The sequence below is a fragment of the Scyliorhinus torazame genome, chromosome 8 (genome assembly GCF_047496885.1).
Source record: "Scyliorhinus torazame isolate Kashiwa2021f chromosome 8, sScyTor2.1, whole genome shotgun sequence".
NCBI lineage: Eukaryota > Metazoa > Chordata > Chondrichthyes > Carcharhiniformes > Scyliorhinidae > Scyliorhinus > Scyliorhinus torazame.
In genome coordinates, this window is record NC_092714.1 from 261793683 (window position 1) to 261812359 (window position 18677).

At 50.0% G+C, this 18677-nt stretch overlaps 1 protein-coding gene across 1 annotated transcript in view; it reads left to right on the forward strand.

Annotated features, from left to right (window-relative positions):
* Nucleotides 1-18250, forward strand: part of LOC140428584 (deoxynucleoside triphosphate triphosphohydrolase SAMHD1-like) — a 119404-nt gene extending 101154 nt beyond the window's left edge. Inside the window, exons 16-18 of the mRNA XM_072515222.1 lie at nucleotides 625-762; nucleotides 8653-8790; nucleotides 16867-18250. Of these exons, the coding sequence (XP_072371323.1) occupies nucleotides 625-762; nucleotides 8653-8790; nucleotides 16867-17259 (669 nt within the window). The 3' untranslated portion in view covers nucleotides 17260-18250. The remainder of the gene's footprint in view (nucleotides 1-624; nucleotides 763-8652; nucleotides 8791-16866) is intronic.
* Nucleotides 18251-18677: the final 427 nt, after the last annotated feature.

Here is an 18677-nt window from a genome sequence, read left to right on the forward strand (position 1 = left end):
CTCCGAATCACCTCGAACGTGTCCGCTCCGCAGGCCGTCAGCAATATGACCGTCTGGCGTTCGTTCTCCGTGATGTTGGCCCGGAAGAAGTAACGCATCCTTTCAGCATACTGGTTCCAGTATTCAACACCAGTGTCAAATGCATCTAACCGCCCAGAGGCATGGCGAAACAATTTCTTCCAACCTGGGTCCAGAAAATCGCGGAGGTGGCTTCAGCCGAGCCGGTTGCAACGTCGTCAGTGAACCAGTTTAGTCCTCGTCGCCAGTTTAATAAGGACACGGGGAGTCCAAATCGAGCAAAACAAAGAACGTAGATTTATTCACAATATATACACATAAATGATATATACACAGCCCGATAGATCTCTACCAGGTTCCAATCTGATTGGTGCCTTAGTGGCTGACCTTTTATACAGAGGTTAATAGAGAACCCCCTAACCTTGCGGGTGAACTCGTATTCTGCGAGGACCATGGAGAAGATAATCATTTCCCCCCCGTAGGTCCTGTGTGGGATATTACAGTTAATTCACTGTGATATTGTAGCTCACTCCACTGCACTAGAATGATTACCTTAGTCAGTTTGTTAATATGCGAGAATATCAACTATCTCTTTTATGAACTCAGGTGTCTCAGTTGCTGCCGGAGAGCTTTACAGAGCAGCTGATCCAAGTGTACTGCAAGAGGACTGATGAGCAGAGTGTGGAAGCAGCCAAGCTGAACTATGCTCAGTGGTGCATCAACAGGGTATTCACTACACCCGAGGTGAGGGTGGAGGACCACAATGCAATGTTGTATTTGTTCCATGTTCGTGTTGCATGTTTGTGTTGTTACTATTGAATCTCACTGTAGTAGTTACAAGAGGTTGGCCTGTAATGGATTTGTCCACTATTTGCTCACTACTATGCAATACTTCTGTTATTAATCTGATGAGAGCTGAGAGTCAGAGGGTTATGTGTTCGAGTCTCAGTCCAGATACTTAATGCTGATGCTAATGTGTCGGATGGCGTTAAACTGTGGCAGAAACAATTATGCCAATGAAGGAAGTTCACTCAACAACAACAGTTCACATTTATCCTGCAGCTTTAACATTGATTAACAGCCCAAGGTTCTTTTCAAGGAATATATGCAGAAAACAATACAAACCAAACCAAGGAATGCTTTCTTGTGATGGATGACCAAAAACTCTTGAGTGTTGTTTGAAGAAATGGGAGATGGTGAGGCAGGTGGGCTTGTACTTCAGATCAAAGGACTAAAGTCATAGTTGCCAATGATGGAAAGGGTTGGGGCGTGGGTAGAAAGAGGGATGCACAATGCATCGACAATTTTGTTATACATAGTCTGCAGAGGGAATCTTCTTCAACCGTCGCTCAGTTGTTCATAGAAGTTACAGTGCAGAAGGAGGCCATTCAGCCCATGGAGTCTGCACCGGCTCTTGGAAAGAGCACCCGACCCAAGGTCCACACATCCATCCTATCCCCACCCTATCCTCACTATTGCACTCAAATGCACCAAATTCAGCACTCCCTCAGTCACCAAACTCTCACTATAGCACTCAAATGCACCAAATTCAGTACTCAGTGCAAACAAAGTCTGCACTGTAGGGGATCACTTTTATACTGTGAATCTAGCCTCTGAAAACTGGCCTAATTCAATTAACTAATTAACAAGCTCCAGCTGCAAGTGCCTACAAGTAGAAGCTTTGTGTACAGCTGATTGAAAATTCACCTTCTTCTAAACCAAACAGCAACTTTTAAGTTAATTAACTAAATACAAGAAAGACTGGACTTTAGTTAAAAAATGAAGCCTTATACTCCCTCAGTCACCAAACTCTCACTGTAGCACTCAAATGCACCAAATTCAGCACTCAGTGCAAAACATCTTTGGATAATGGGGGTGAAACACATGCCGACATGGGGAGAATGTGCAAACTGCACACAGATAGTGACCCGGAGCCAGGACCCGGGTACTCAACACCGTAGGCAGCAGTGCTAACCACTGTGCCACTGCACCGCCCATAAATATGAATATAATGTACTCGTTTGAGATTCTGGCCTTGCCCTGCACATCTAAATATACATCATCCTTTGTCCCTTATTTGCTTTGATCACAATTATTCTGAAAAACAGGGAACAGGGTACATTTCTAACTCACATCACCAATATTTCCTCTCAGGGAAAACATCGGGGGCGATTCTCCGCGGAGCGGACTAAGTGCCCGCACCGTCGTGAACGCCATCGCGTTTCACGACGGCGCGAACAGGGCCCGGGCACAACCTATTCCGGCCCCCATAGGGGGCCTGCACGGCGTTGGAGCCATTCACGCCACTCCAGCGTCCTTATGCGCTGCCAAATGGCAATATGGCGCCACGCCAACCCGCGCATGCGCAGTTGGGGGCAGCCCAATCCTGCACAGTTGGGGGCAGCCCAATCCTGCACATGCGCAGTGGGCCGTGCCACCTGTGCATGTGCGGGGAACTTCTTACGCGCACCGGCCCCTCACCAAGATGGTGCCGGTGTTCTGGGGCCGCACGCGGAAGGAGGTAGGCCCGGGGGTGGAGTGGCCGGCCCGCTGACTGGCGGGCCCCGATCGCGGGCCAGACCCCATTGGAGGCCCCCCCCCCCGGTGAAGGAGTCAATCTCTTCCCCCCCCCCCCCCCCCACAGGCCGCCCCCCCAGCATTCCCGCAGAATTCCCGCCGGCAGCGACCAGGGGTGGACGGCGCCGGCGGGAACCTGTCGTGTCGTAGCGGCTGCTCGGCCCATCTGGGCCGGAGAATTGCCGCTCGCGCCGATTCCGCACCTTTGGGCCGGCGCGATGCTCGTCTGATTGGCGCCGTGTCTGGCGCCAGTCGGCGGACATCGCGCTGTTGGGGGAGAATTTCGCCCCTGGTTCTGCTTATTTAGGTTGTTTCTTTGAACTACGGAATGAAGGGGAAAAATCCCATTGACGAGGCCTGGTTCTATCGCAAGGACTCCCCCAACCAGGCAGTCCAAATCGAGAAAGGCCAGGTAAATTCAACATCTAAAGCAACACAATCCTATTTTTGTAACTTTAAAGTACCAAATTCTTTTTTTCCAATTAAGGGGCATTTAGCGTGGCCAGTCCACCTACTCTACACATCTTTGGTTGGTTGGGGTGAGACCCACACAAACACTTGGAGAATGTTCAAACTCCACACGGACAGTGACCCGGGGCTGGGATCGAACCTGGGACCTCGGCGGCGTGAGAGAGCAGTGCTCACCACTGCACCACCATGCCACCCATAAAAATATATAACTACTTTCAGGAATAAATCCTGTTTTAATTTTTCCAATTAAGGGGCAATTCAGCGTGGCCAATCCACCCAGCCTGCATATCTTTGTGCTGTGGGGGCGAAACCCACGGAGGCGCAGGGAGAATGTGCAAACTCCACACGGACAGTGACCCGGGGCTGGGATCGAACCTGGGACCTCGGCGGCGTGAGGCAGCAGTGCTAACCCACAGCGCCACCACGCACCCCTCACGCAATCCTATTTTTAAAGTAGCTTTAAAATCTTTCTGCCATCAGGGGAGTGGCTGACTCCTCGTGCTCCTAGGGAGTGGCCATTTTGAGGATGTTCCTCTTCTTGATTTTCTCCTTACCAGCCTCTGCTTCTTCCGGTGTTATGTGGCTTCTCAAATCAGAAAGTTAACAAATTGTTAATTTAATAAGGACGCGGCCAACCAAGTAATATAAAGAACATAGATTTATTCACAATACGATATGTACACAACCCGGAAAACCACCGGGTTCCAATCTGGTCAGTGCCTCACTGGCCGACCTTCAACGCAATGGTTTTTAAAAAGTATTTTATTAAAACTTTTAGCATTTTAACATTTTATAAAGGAAAACAAGACAAAAATATTACACCCCTAAATACAATAAAACCCTGCACCAACACCCCCCCCCTTAACAGTGGATGGTAACTAGCTCACCGAAATGCAAAATAAATAAACCTCATCTCTTATGGAACCCTCATCTGCCCCCCTTAGGGCAAATTTCATCTTCTCAAGATGTAAAAACTCAATTAGATTCCCGTAGCCAGGCCGAGGCACAAGGTGGAGAAGTTGACCTCCACCCCAACAGAACTCACCTGCGAGCAATCAATGAGGCGTAGGCTAAAACACCTGCCCCTGCTCCCGTCTGCAATTCTGGCAGCTCCGACACCCCGAATGTGGTCCCCATGGCACCCGGCTACAAATCCACATGCAGGATCACCTACATGGTGCTGAAAAACAACCCCCAAAATGTCTCTAGCTTCGGGCAGGACCAGAACATGTGCACAGTTGGAACTGTTCACAAGTATCCTCTACCCCTTCAAACAGCCGGCTCATCCTTGACTTTGTCAAATGCGCCCTGTACACCACCTTCAACTGATCAACCCCAGTCTCACGCACGAGGTTGAGGCATTCATGCTCCGCAGCACCTCACATCACTGTCCCTCCTCCAGTGCCATCTCCAACTCCTCCTCCTACTTGGCCTTAACCTCCTCCATAGACACCTTATCCTTCTCCAAAATCCTCCCATAAATCGCTGAGATGACCCCACCTCCAACCTTCTGCAATGGTTACTAGAGATCCCCCGCCCCTAGTGGGGAGCTCATTCTGCGAGGATCATAGGGAAGATAATCATTCCCACCCTGTAGGTCCCGGACAGGATATTACTTTCCTCCCCCCCCCCCCCCCCCCCCCCCCCCAAAGTCTGTTTGAGGAATCTCACGAGGGGGCAACCTCCACGTGCGAATGTAATCAAAATGCCGTCTCATCAGTTGTCCCCGGACTCAGACTTATTAAGAGAGCCAACAAACTCCTTCATTGAAGTTACGAACGAACAGCACGTTGTCAGGAGAGGTCGACGGTGAACTGCAAATCTTGGTTATGGTGATGTCCGGGAGATTCAATCTCAGCCTGGTGTCCATTGCGCCAGAAGTCTGTTTCTTCAGCCCCTGTTTAACCATCTGCACGGCCCTCTCTGCTAAGCGATTCAATGCTGGATGGTGTAGGGCAGTGCGGATGTGGAGAACCCCGTTTATCTTCACAAAAGCAGCAAACTCTTCGCTCATGAAAGAGGCCCCATTATCCGTTAGGAGCACCTCAGGGATTTCATTGGTGGAAAAAGAAGTGTGCAGTTGCACAACAGTCGCCCTGGAGGTAATCGTTGCCATCCTGTGGACTTCTTGCCACTTGGAGTGGGCACCCACCTGGACGGGAAAATCCAACCTTGGGATGGACCTGCAAAATTGGTGTGTATGCGAGCCAAAAGGTGCCCCGGCCACTCCCAAGGGTGTAGGGATGCCACCGCGGGAAGCTTCTAGTGCTCTTGACATATTGAGCACTGTTGGGCCAACGTCTCGAGATCTGTGTCCAAACCGGCCACCAGACATACCATCTCGCCAGCATTTTCATTTTGGACACTCTGGGGTGCCCGTTGTGAAGGTCGTTCAACACGACTGCCTGGCCCTTCGCCAGAACAACGACCCACATGCCCCACAGGAGGATACCGTCTTCCACTGTTAACTCCGAGAACTTGGAAGAGAAAGTCCCCTGGTAGCTGATGCTGGCAACCGTATAGCACCAGACCCCGCACTTTGGGAAGTAGGGGTTCAATTTGTGTCCAGTCATGAATACACGATGCAGTGACGGGCAAGGAGTCCATAAAATTTAGGACAGCGACCCCTTCGTCCGCCGTAGGGGGGGTTTGTGAATTTGGCCTGCAAAGGGTGAGGCTTCAACGCATCAGCATGCACAGTCTGGGTCCCTGGGTGGTGCTCGAAAGAGTATCCGTAAGCAGCCAATAACAAGTCCCATCGCTGAATCCTTGCGGACACAATTGGCGGGATTGCATTGTCTTCACGGAAGAGGCCCATCAGTGGATGACAATAAATAAATGGTGCCAAAGACGTACTGATGAAACCACTTTACACCAAATATGACCACCAGAGCTTCTTTTTCAATTTGGGCATATTTTCTCTCAGCCACAGGCCAGCGTCTGGGAGGCAAAGGAGATCGGACGTTCACGGCCACCATTCATTCGATGAGACAGGACTGCCCCAATTTCATACGGCAATGCATTGCACGTAACGTACAATGGTTTTGAGGGTTGAAATGCGCCAAAACCTCCAAAGAAAACTAACATCATATCACTTTCTTAAAGACCTCAACTTGGGCCTTGTTCCATTCCCAAGGCTGGTGCTTCTCAAGGAGCAAGTGAAGAGTGGCCAGGACTGTTGCCAAATTAGGAATGGATCAGCCATAGCAATTGACCAGTCCAAGACAAGAGCGAAGCTCTGTGACATCTCAAGGGGTGGGGGCTATCTTGATGGCTCGCATTTTCTCAGCGACCAGGTGCAGGCCGTCTTGGTCTACCCAATACCCCAAACAGACAAGTTATTTTGTGTGAAACACACTCTTCAGGCGCTTCAAAGTTCTGTAAATTCCCCTGGTCTGTGGTCCCTGTGACTAGCCGTTGTCTAAATAAACAGCAGTGTGCGGCAATATGTGCAGGATGTTTTCCATGACGTGCTGGAAGATTGCGCACACTGAGGATACTCCAAACGGAAGCTGGGTGTACTCTGAGAGTCCCTTGTGTATATTGATCGTGACGCACTTACATGATGATTTATCAGGATTTCCAGCTGTAAATAACTGGTGCTCATATCCAATTTCGCAAATGTGCAGCCACCGGCCAATGTAGCACATAGATCTTCGATGTGCGATAAAGGGCAATGGTCTAACCTTGAAGTCACGTTCACCATCAGTTCATAGTCTCTGCAGAAGCGGACTGTCTTATCCGGCTTCATTACGGGGACCACAGGCACCACCCAACTGGCGAAGCGCACAGGTGCAATGATGCCCAAACTCTCCAAGCGACGAAGTTCGGTCTCTACTTTCTCCACTAAAGAGTATGGAACTGGCTGGGCGCGATTCTAGTCCACCTGGATTTTCGCCACGGCTCCTTTAGTGGTACCCGAGCCAGGCTGGAAAACCTCGGGGAACTTATTCAGTACCACACACAGACCGCCAGGACCCACTTGGAGGATATGTTGCCAATCCAACTACAGCTGGTGTAGCCAATCGCGGCCTAACAGGCTGGGGCTGTGTCCTTGCACAACAATGAGGGGAAGGTGAACTGATTGGCGCCCATAAACTACTGGAATAAGGATGGACCCCACAATATTCAGACCCTTGTATAAGTGGCCAAATGAGTGCCTTGTCAGCCAAAGTCAAAGTGTGTCCATCCCTTTCTATCTGCGTCACCAGAGAAAAGGCAGCTCCCGTATCCAACTCCATTTGGAGCATATGGCCATTCATGTATATCAAGGCACAAATAGGGGCCACACGGGGCGCTGTCAAATAATTCAACTGCATCTCAGCCTCACCCATGGCCTCTTCTGGTCATCCAGATGCAAAGCCCGGCCCACGGCTGATGTTAGCCTCGACCAGAACGCCTGGAGCGCTGGCCTCCTGCTGCCTGCGAGTACGCCTAGACTGACAGCCACATGTCGCACAGGGGCCGGAATCACCTTCAGCCAAGTCCGGGGATGAACCAAATCTTGATGGCTGGCTCTTTGCCCAGAGGCTGGATTCGCTACAGCGGTCGGCCCTGGCCGTGGGGATACCATGTGAGGGTCGATGCCCCAAAACATTCACCTCCATTCCTTGTATCTGGTAGATGCCATGTTCTGCGCTTTCTCAGGACAATGAGATCTGCAGTGCCTGTTGAAAAGTCAGGGATTTTTCATCCAACCGTTTTTTATACGTTTCGACTTTATTTATACCACAGACCAAACGATCACGGAGCATATCGGATAAAGCAGTTCCATAATCTCAAAACTCAGCTATCTTCCGTCGCCGCAATACGAACTAGGTGGTGGACTGACCAGGGGACCTCTCTGCTGCATTAAACCAATATCTTTGGACAATCACAGGCGGGGTCAGGTTAAAGTGTTGTGCCACAAATGCCATGAGTTGGTCGAACGATTGTGAATCTGCCATCACCGGATACGGGAAACTCCGAATCACCTCGAACGTGTCCGCTCCGCAGGCCGTCAGCAATATGACCGTCTGGCGTTCGTTCTCCGTGATGTTGGCCCGGAAGAAGTAACGCATCCTTTCAGCATACTGGTTCCAGTATTCAACACCAGTGTCAAATGCATCTAACCGCCCAGAGGCATGGCGAAACAATTTCTTCCAACCTGGGTCCAGAAAATCGCGGAGGTGGCTTCAGCCGAGCAGGTTGCAACGTCGTCAGTGAACCAGTTTAGTCCTCGTCGCCAGTTTAATAAGGACACGGGGAGTCCAAATCGAGCAAAACAAAGAACGTAGATTTATTCACAATATATACACATAAATGATATATACACAGCCCGATAGATCTCTACCAGGTTCCAATCTGATTGGTGCCTTAGTGGCTGACCTTTTATACAGAGGTTAATAGAGAACCCCCGCTCCTTGCGGGTGAACTCGTATTCTGCGAGGACCATGGAGAAGATAATCATTTCCACCCCGTAGGTCCTGTGTGGGATATTACAGTTAATTCACTGTGATATTGTAGCTCACTCCACTGCACTAGAATGATTACCTTAGTCAGTTTGTTAATATGCGAGAATATCAACTATCTCTTTTATGAACTCAGGTGTCTCAGTTGCTGCCGGAGAGCTTTACAGAGCAGCTGATCCAAGTGTACTGCAAGAGGACTGATGAGCAGAGTGTGGAAGCAGCCAAGCTGAACTATGCTCAGTGGTGCATCAACAGGGTATTCACTACACCCGAGGTGAGGGTGGAGGACCACAATGCAATGTTGTATTTGTTCCATGTTCGTGTTGCATGTTTGTGTTGTTACTATTGAATCTCACTGTAGTAGTTACAAGAGGTTGGCCTGTAATGGATTTGTCCACTATTTGCTCACTACTATGCAATACTTCTGTTATTAATCTGATGAGAGCTGAGAGTCAGAGGGTTATGTGTTCGAGTCTCAGTCCAGATACTTAATGCTGATGCTAATGTGTCGGATGGCGTTAAACTGTGGCAGAAACAATTATGCCAATGAAGGAAGTTCACTCAACAACAACAGTTCACATTTAACCTGCAGCTTTAACATTGATTAACAGCCCAAGGTTCTTTTCAAGGAATATATGCAGAAAACAATACAAACCAAACCAAGGAATGCTTTCTTGTGATGGATGACCAAAAACTCTTGAGTGTTGTTTGAAGAAATGGGAGATGGTGAGGCAGGTGGGCTTGTACTTCAGATCAAAGGACTAAAGTCATAGTTGCCAATGATGGAAAGGGTTGGGGCGTGGGTAGAAAGAGGGATGCACAATGCATCGACAATTTTGTTATACATAGTCTGCAGAGGGAATCTTCTTCAACCGTCGCTCAGTTGTTCATAGAAGTTACAGTGCAGAAGGAGGCCATTCAGCCCATGGAGTCTGCACCGGCTCTTGGAAAGAGCACCCGACCCAAGGTCCACACATCCATCCTATCCCCACCCTATCCTCACTATAGCACTCAAATGCACCAAATTCAGCACTCCCTCAGTCACCAAACTCTCACTATAGCACTCAAATGCACCAAATTCAGTACTCAGTGCAAACAAAGTCTGCACTGTAGGGGATCACTTTTATACTGTGAATCTAGCCTCTGAAAACTGGCCTAATTCAATTAACTAATTAACAAGCTCCAGCTGCAAGTGCCTACAAGTAGAAGCTTTGTGTACAGCTGATTGAAAATTCACCTTCTTCTAAACCAAACAGCAACTTTTAAGTTAATTAACTAAATACAAGAAAGACTGGACTTTAGTTAAAAAATGAAGCCTTATACTCCCTCAGTCACCAAACTCTCACTGTAGCACTCAAATGCACCAAATTCAGCACTCAGTGCAAAACATCTTTGGATAATGGGGGTGAAACACATGCCGACATGGGGAGAATGTGCAAACTGCACACAGATAGTGACCCGGAGCCAGGACCCGGGTACTCAACACCGTAGGCAGCAGTGCTAACCACTGTGCCACTGCACCGCCCATAAATATGAATATAATGTACTCGTTTGAGATTCTGGCCTTGCCCTGCACATCTAAATATACATCATCCTTTGTCCCTTATTTGCTTTGATCACAATTATTCTGAAAAACAGGGAACAGGATACATTTCTAACTCACATCACCAATATTTCCTCTCAGGGAAAACATCGGGGGCGATTCTCCGCGGAGCGGACTAAGTGCCCGCACCGTCGTGAATGCCATCGCGTTTCACGACGGCGCGAACAGGGCCCGGGCACAACCTATTCCGGCCCCCATAGGGGGCCTGCACGGCGTTGGAGCCATTCACGCCACTCCAGCGTCCTTATGCGCCGCCAAATGGCAATATGGCGCCACGCCAGCCCGCGCATGCGCAGTTGGGGGCAGCCCAATCCTGCACAGTTGGGGGCAGCCCAATCCTGCACATGCGCAGTGGGCCGTGCCACCTGTGCATGTGCGGGGAACTTCTTACGCGCACCGGTCCCTCACCAAGATGGTGCCGGTGTTCTGGGGCCGCACGTGGAAGGAGGTAGGCCCGGGGGGGGGTGGGGGTGGGGGGGAGTGGCCGGCCTGCCAATTGGCGGGCCCCGATCGCGGGCCAGACCCCATTGGAGGCCCCCCCCCCGGTGAAGGAGTCAATCTCTTCCCCCCCCTCCCCCACAGGCCGCCCCCCCAGCATTCCCGCAGAATTCCCGCCGGCAGCGACCAGGGGTGGACGGCGCCGGCGGGAACCTGTCGTGTCGTAGCGGCTGCTCGGCCCATCTGGGCCGGAGAATTGCCGCTCGCGCCGATTCCGCACCTTTGGGCCGGCGCGATGCTCGTCTGATTGGCGCCGTGTCTGGCGCCAGTCGGCGGACATCGCGCTGTTGGGGGAGAATTTCGCCCCTGGTTCTGCTTATTTAGGTTGTTTCTTTGAACTACGGAATGAAGGGGAAAAATCCCATTGACGAGGCCTGGTTCTATCGCAAGGACTCCCCCAACCAGGCAGTCCAAATCGAGAAAGGCCAGGTAAATTCAACATCTAAAGCAACACAATCCTATTTTTGTAACTTTAAAGTACCAAATTCTTTTTTTCCAATTAAGGGGCATTTAGCGTGGCCAGTCCACCTACTCTACACATCTTTGGTTGGTTGGGGTGAGACCCACACAAACACTTGGAGAATGTTCAAACTCCACACGGACAGTGACCCGGGGCTGGGATTGAACCTGGGACCTCGGCGGCGTGAGAGAGCAGTGCTCACCACTGCACCACCATGCCACCCATAAAAATATATAACTACTTTCTGGAATAAATCCTGTTTTAATTTTTCCAATTAAGGGGCAATTCAGCGTGGCCAATCCACCCAGCCTGCATATCTTTGTGCTGTGGGGGCGAAACCCACGGAGGCGCAGGGAGAATGTGCAAACTCCACACGGACAGTGACCCGGGGCTGGGATCGAACCTGGGACCTCGGCGGCGTGAGGCAGCAGTGCTAACCCACAGCGCCACCACGCACCCCTCACGCAATCCTATTTTTAAAGTAGCTTTAAAATCTTTCTGCCATCAGGGAAGTGGCTGACTCCTCGTGCTCCTAGGGAGTGGCCATTTTGAGGATGTTCCTCTTCTTGATTTTCTCCTCATCAGCCTCTGCTTCTTCCGGTGTTATGTGGCTTCTCAAATCAGAAAGTTAACAAATTGTTAATTTAATAAGGACGCGGCCAACCAAGTAATATAAAGAACATAGAATTATTCACAATACGATATGTACACAACCCGGAAAACCACCGGGTTCCAATCTGGTCAGTGCCTCACTGGCCGACCTTCAACGCAATGGTTTTTAAAAAGTATTTCATTAAAACTTTTAGCATTTTAACATTTTATAAAGGAAAACAAGACAAAAATATTACACCCCTAAATACAATAAAACCCTGCACCAACACCCCCCCCCCCCACTTAACAGTGGACGGTAACTAGCTCACCGAAATGCAAAATAAATAAACCTCATCTCTTATGGAACCCTAATCTGCCCCCCTTAGGGCAAATTTCATCTTCTCAAGATGTAAAAACTCAGTTAGATTCCTGTAGCCAGGCCGAGGCACAAGGTGGAGAAGTTGACCTCCACTCCAACAGAACTCACCTGCGAGCAATCAATGAGGCGTAGGCTAAAACACCTGCCCCTGCTCCCGTCTGCAATTCCGGCAGCTCCGACACCCCGAATGTGGTCCCCATGGCACCCGGCTACAAATCCACATGCAGGATCACCTACATGGTGCTGAAAAACAACCCCCAAAATGTCTCTAGCTTTGGGCAGGACCAGAGCATGTGCACAGTTGGAACTGTTCACAAGTATCCTCTACCCCTTCAAACAGCCGGCTCATCCTTGACTTTGTCAAATGCGCCCTGTACACCACCTTCAACTGATCAACCCCAGTCTCACGCACGAGGTTGAGGCATTCATGCTCCGCAGCACCTCACATCACTGTCCCTCCTCCAGTGCCATCTCCAACTCCTCCTCCTACTTGGCCTTAACCTCCTCCATAGACACCATGGGCGAAATTCTCCTACCCGCCCCGCCACATTTCTGCTCCGACCGGCCGGCGGGAGTCTACGTAACACCGGCCGGTCAATGGGGTTTCCCATTGTGGGGCAGCCCCACGCCGTCGGGAAACCCCCGGGCGCCGGCAAAACGGAGACTCCCGCCGGCGGAGAATGACGCCCCTTATCCTTCTCCAAAATCCTCCCATAAATCGCTGAGATGACCCCACCTCCAACCTTCTGCAATGGTTACTAGAGATCCCTCGCCCCTAGTGGGGAGCTCGTTCTGCGAGGATCATAGGGAAGATAATCATACCCACCCTGTAGGCCCCGGACAGGATATTACTTTCCTCACCCCCCCCCATCAAAGTCTGTTTGAGGAATCTCACGAGGGGGCAACCTCCACGTGCGAATGTAATCAAAATGCCGTCTCATCAGTTGCCCCCGGACTCAGACTTATTAAGAGAGCCAACGAACTCCTTCATTGAAGTTACGAACGAACAGCACGTCGTCAGGAGAGGTCGACGGTGAACTGCGAATCTTGGTTATGGTGATGTCCGGGAGATTCAATCTCAGCCTGGTGTCAATTGGGCCAGAAGTCTGTTTCTTTAGCCCCTGTTTAACCATCTGCACGGCCGTCTCTGCCAAGCGATTTAATGCTGGATGGTATAGGGCAGTGTGGATGTGGAAAACCCCGTTTATCTTCACAAAAGCAGCAAACTCTTCGCTCATGAAAGAGGCCCCATTATCCGTTAGGAGCACCTCAGGGATTTCATTGGTGGAAAAAGAAGTGTGCAGTTGCACAACAGTCGCCCTGGAGTTAATCGTTGCCATCCTGTGGACTTCTTGCCACTTGGAGTGGGCACCCACCTGGACGGGAAAATCCAACCTTGGAATGGACCTGCGAAATTGGTGTGTATGCGAGCCAAAGGGTGCCCCGGCCACTCCCAAGGGTGTAGGGATGCCACCGCGGGAAGCTTCTAGTGCTCTTGACATATTGAGCACTGTTGGGCCAACGTCTCGATATCTGTGTCCAAACCGGCCACCAGACATACCATCTCGCCAGCATTTTCATTTTGGACACTCTGGGGTGCCCGTTGTGAAGGTCGTTCAACACGACTGCCTGGCCCTTCGCCAGAACAACGACCCACATGCCCCACAGGAGGATACCGTCTTCCACTGTTAACTCCGAGAACTTGGAAGAGAAAGTCCCCTGGTAGCTGATGCTGGGCACCGTATAGCACCAGACCCCGCACTTTGGGAAGTAGGGGGTCGATTTGTGTCCAGTCATGAATACACGATGCAGTGACGGGCAAGGAGTCCATAAAATTTAGGACAGCGACCCCTTCGTCCTCTGTAGGGGGGTTTGTGAATTTGGCCTGCAAAGGGTGAGGGCTCAACGCATCAGCATGCACAGTCTGGGTCCCTGGGTGGTGCTCGAAAGAGTATTCGTAAGCAGCCAATAACAAGTCCCATCGCTGAATCCTTGCGGACACAATTGGCGGGATTGCATTGTCTTCACGGAAGAGGCCCATCAAAGGATTGTGATCCATGACAATAAATAAATGGTGCCATAGACGTACTGATGAAACCACTTTACACCAAATATGACCACCAGATCTTCTTTTTCAATTTGGGCATATTTTCTCTCAGCCACAGGCCAGCATCTGGGAGGCAAAGGAGATCGGATGTTCACGGCCACCATTCATCCGATGAGACAGAACTGCCCCAATTTCATACGGCAATGCATTGCACGTAACGTACAATGGTTTTGAGGGTTGAAATGCGCCAACACCTCCAAAGAAAACTAACATCATATCACTTTCTTAAAGACCTGATCTTGGGCCTTGTTCCATTCCCAAGGCTGGTGCTTCTCAAGGAGCAAGTGAAGAGTGGCCAGAACTGTTGCCAAATTAGGAATGAATCAGCCATAGCAATTGACCAGTCCAAGACAAGAGCGAAGCTCTGTGACATCTCAAGGGGTGGGGGCTATCTTGATGGCTCGCATTTTCTCAGCGACCAGGTGCAGGCCATCTTGGTCTACCCAATACCCCAAACAGACAAGTTATTTTGTGTGAAACACACTCTTCAGGCGCTTCAAAGTTCTGTAAATGCCCCTGGTCTGTGGTCCCTGTGACTAGCCGTTGTCTAAATAAACAGCAGTGTGCGGCAATATGTGCAGGATGTTTTCCATGATGCGCTGGAAGATTGCGCACACTGAGGATACTACAAACGGAAGCTGGGTGTACTCTGAGAGTCCCTGGTGTATATTGATCGTGACGCACTTACATGATGATTTATCAGGATTTCCAGCTGTAAATAACTGGTGCTCATATCCAATTTCGCAAATGTGCAGCCACCGGCCAATGTAGCACATAGATCTTCGATGTGCGATAAAGGGCAATGGTCTAACCTTGAAGTCACGTTCACCATCAGTTCATAGTCTCTGCAGAAGCGGACTGTCTTATCCGGCTTCATTACGGGGACCACAGGCACCACCCAACTGGCGAAGCGCACAGGTGCAATGATGCCCAAACTCTCCAAGCGACGAAGTTCGGTCTCTACTTTCTCCACTAAAGAGTATGGAACTGGCTGGGCGTGATCCTAGTCCACCTGGATTTTCGCCACGGCTCCTTTAGTGGTACCCGAGCCAGGCTGGAAAACCTCGGGGAACTTATTCAGTACCACACACAGACCGCCAGGACCCACTTGGAGGATATGTTGCCAATCCAACTACAGCTGGTGTAGCCAATCGCGGCCTAACAGGCTGGGGCTGTGTCCTTGCACAACAATGAGGGGAAGGTGAACTGATTGGCGCCCATAAACTACTGGAATAAGGATGGACCCCACAATATTCAGACCCTTGTATAAGTGGCCAAATGAGTGCCTTGTCAGCCAAAGTCAAAGTGTGTCCATCCCTTTCTATCTGCGTCACCAGAGAAAAGGCAGCTCCCGTATCCAACTCCATTTGGAGCATATGGCCATTCACCTACATCAAGACACAAATAGGGGCCACACGGGGCGCTGTCAAATAATTCAACTGCATCTCAGCCTCACCCATGGCCTCTTCTGGTCATCCAGATGCAAATCCCGGCCCACGGCTGATGTTAGCCTCGACCAGAACGCCTGGAGCGCTGGCCTCCTGCTGCCTGCGAGTACGCCTAGACTGACAGCCACATGTCGCACAGGGGCCGGAATCACCTTCAGCCAAGTCCGGGGATGAACCAAATCTTGATGGCTGGCTCTTTGCCCAGAGGCTGGAGTCGCTACAGCGGTCGGCCCTGGCCGTGGGGATACCATGTGAGGGTCGATGCCCCAAAACATTCACCTCCATTCCTTGTATCTGGTAGATGCCATGTTCTGCGCTTTCTCAGGACAATGAGATCTGCAGTGCCTGTTGAAAAGTCAGGGATTTTTCATCCAACCGTTTTTTATACGTTTCGACTTTATTTATACCACAGACCAAACGATCATGGAGCATATCGGATAAAGCAGTTCCATAATCTCAAAACTCAGCTATCTTCCGTCGCCACGATATGAACTAGGTGGTGGACTGACCAGGGGACCTCTCTGCTGCATTAAACCAATATCTTTGGACAATCACAGGCGGGGTCAGGTTAAAGTGTTGTGCCACAAATGCCATGAGTTGGTCGAACGATTGTGAATCTGCCATCACCGGATACGAGAAACTCCGAATCACCTCGAACGTGTCCGCTCCGCAGGCCGTCAGCAATATGACCGTCTGGCGTTCGTTCTCCGTGATGTTGGCCCGGAAGAAGTAACGCATCCTTTCAGCATACTGGTTCCAGTATTCAACACCAGTGTCAAATGCATCTAACCGCCCAGAGGCATGGCGAAACAATTTCTTCCAACCTGGGTCCAGAAAATCGCGGAGGTGGCTTCAGCCGAGCAGGTTGCAACGTCGTCAGTGAACCAGTTTAGTCCTCGTCGCCAGTTTAATAAGGACACGGGGAGTCCAAATCGAGCAAAACAAAGAACGTAGATTTATTCACAATATATACACATATATGATATATACACAGCCCGATAGATCTCTACCAGGTTCCAATCTGATTGGTGCCTTAGTGGCTGACCTTTTATACAGAGGTTAATAGAGAACCCCCGCTCCTTGCGGGTGAACTCGTATTCTGCGAGGACCATGGAGAAGATAATCATTTCCACCCCGTAGGTCCTGTGTGGGATATTACAGTTAATTCACTGTGATACTGTAGCTCACTCCACTGCACTAGAATGATTACCTTAGTCAGTTTGTTAATATGCGAGAATATCAACTATCTCTTTTATGAACTCAGGTGTCTCGGTTGCTGCCGGAGAGGTTTACAGAGCAGCTGATCCAAGTGTACTGCAAGAGGACTGATGAGCAGAGTGTGAGAGCAGCAAAGCTCTTGGAAAGAGCACCCGACCCAAGGTCCACACCTCCACCCTATCCCCATTACCCAGTAAACCCACCCAACACTAAGGGCAATTTTGGACACTATGGGCAATTTATCATGGCCAATCTACCTAACCTGCACATCTTTGGACTGTGGGAGGAAACCCACACACACACGGGGAGAATGTGCAGACTCCGCACAGGCAGTGACCCAAGCCGGAATCGAACCTGGGACCCTGGAGCTGTGAAGCAATTGTGCTATCCACAATGCTACCGTGTTCAATACGTCCATTATTATTTCAAGAGGAATTGACTCTTCCACTTGAAAAATTTTCAAACTGTGTGGGAACAGAGTACATGGCAGTCAGTGAGGAGATGCTACGCCCTGTTTACGGCCAGTGGGAAAACCAATGAGGGCAGAGAATTGTGAGGGAGTCCCAAAGCGGCTTTTACACCGGCAGGATTTCCCTGCTCGATTGTCGCCACTCCCTGTCAATGACGTAATGGGGTGGCCACCGTGAAAGGATGGAACCTCATTCTTATACATTTACACATCATTAACGGGACGATCCTTTAAAACAGAGATGACGAGGAATTTCTTCAGCCAGAGGGTGGTGAATCTGTGGAACACTTTGCCGCAGAAGGCTGTGGAGGCCAAATCACAGAGTGTCTTCAAGACAGAGATAGATAGGTTATTGATTAATAAGGGGACCAGGGATTATGGGGAGAAGGCAGGAGAATGGGGATGAGAAAATATCAGCCATGATTGAATGGCGGAGCAGACTCGATGGGCCGAGTGGCCTAATTCTGCTCCTATGTCTTACGGGTTCCTCGCTCTATTATATCCCCCCACATTGGGAATTCTGCCGACCCTCTTCTCTCCCCCCCCCTCCCCCCCCCTCCCCCCCCCTCCCCCCCAAACACCCATGTGATAGCACACTGTTGGGGTTTACAAAAGGTTTAGACCAATGTGGACCTGATCAGGGGGCAGTGCCAAGGGGCACAGCTGGCGAGGAGAGTGTCAGCTTGGATGTTGTTCTCACACTGGACGGCTGAATAAATTGTAAAATATTCAAAGATATTTTTAGGGGCAAGTGTAAGGAAGATGGTAATTATTCTCCCTTCTCAAGAAGAGTTGTTAACAGTTCCACTTTCTTACCTAGCTGCAGGGCGATGACAACATCGCTCCTGGGGACGATGTTTTGCAACCACAGTGACGGTGACGGTAACGATTCTGATCCGAAAGAGGAGCCCAAGCCCCGTCGCGTTGCCAGTGGTCACAGACCCAAGATGAAGCTTTCAAGCAGAGAAACTGGGAATTTCCTGTGATAAACCGGGAGACCTGCAATGGTGCAATATCCGCTTGGGCCATTTGGGCACCTCTATTATTTCCCTTTCATTGCTTTTAGAATAAAATACCGTAGAGAGCTCTGATTGTTTATGTTGTATGTTTGTTTTCTCATTTAAAAATAAGAAAAGTACTATCTATGCAAATGAACCTCTCTCTCTCTCTATATATATATATATATATATGGTTTAGTGCTTGGTGAGGGAATAAGGCGAGTACTGTGTGAAGGCCAGTGGTTCTCAATCAGTGTGCTGCAAAAAAAGATTCATAATAGTTCACAATTTGTGTAATTGAGCCAAAACTAACTGTCGCCTCCAGCTTGGCGGTTGGCATCGCCAAGGCCCCTGTGGTAAACCACTGTTACTGTATTGCATATATTGTTT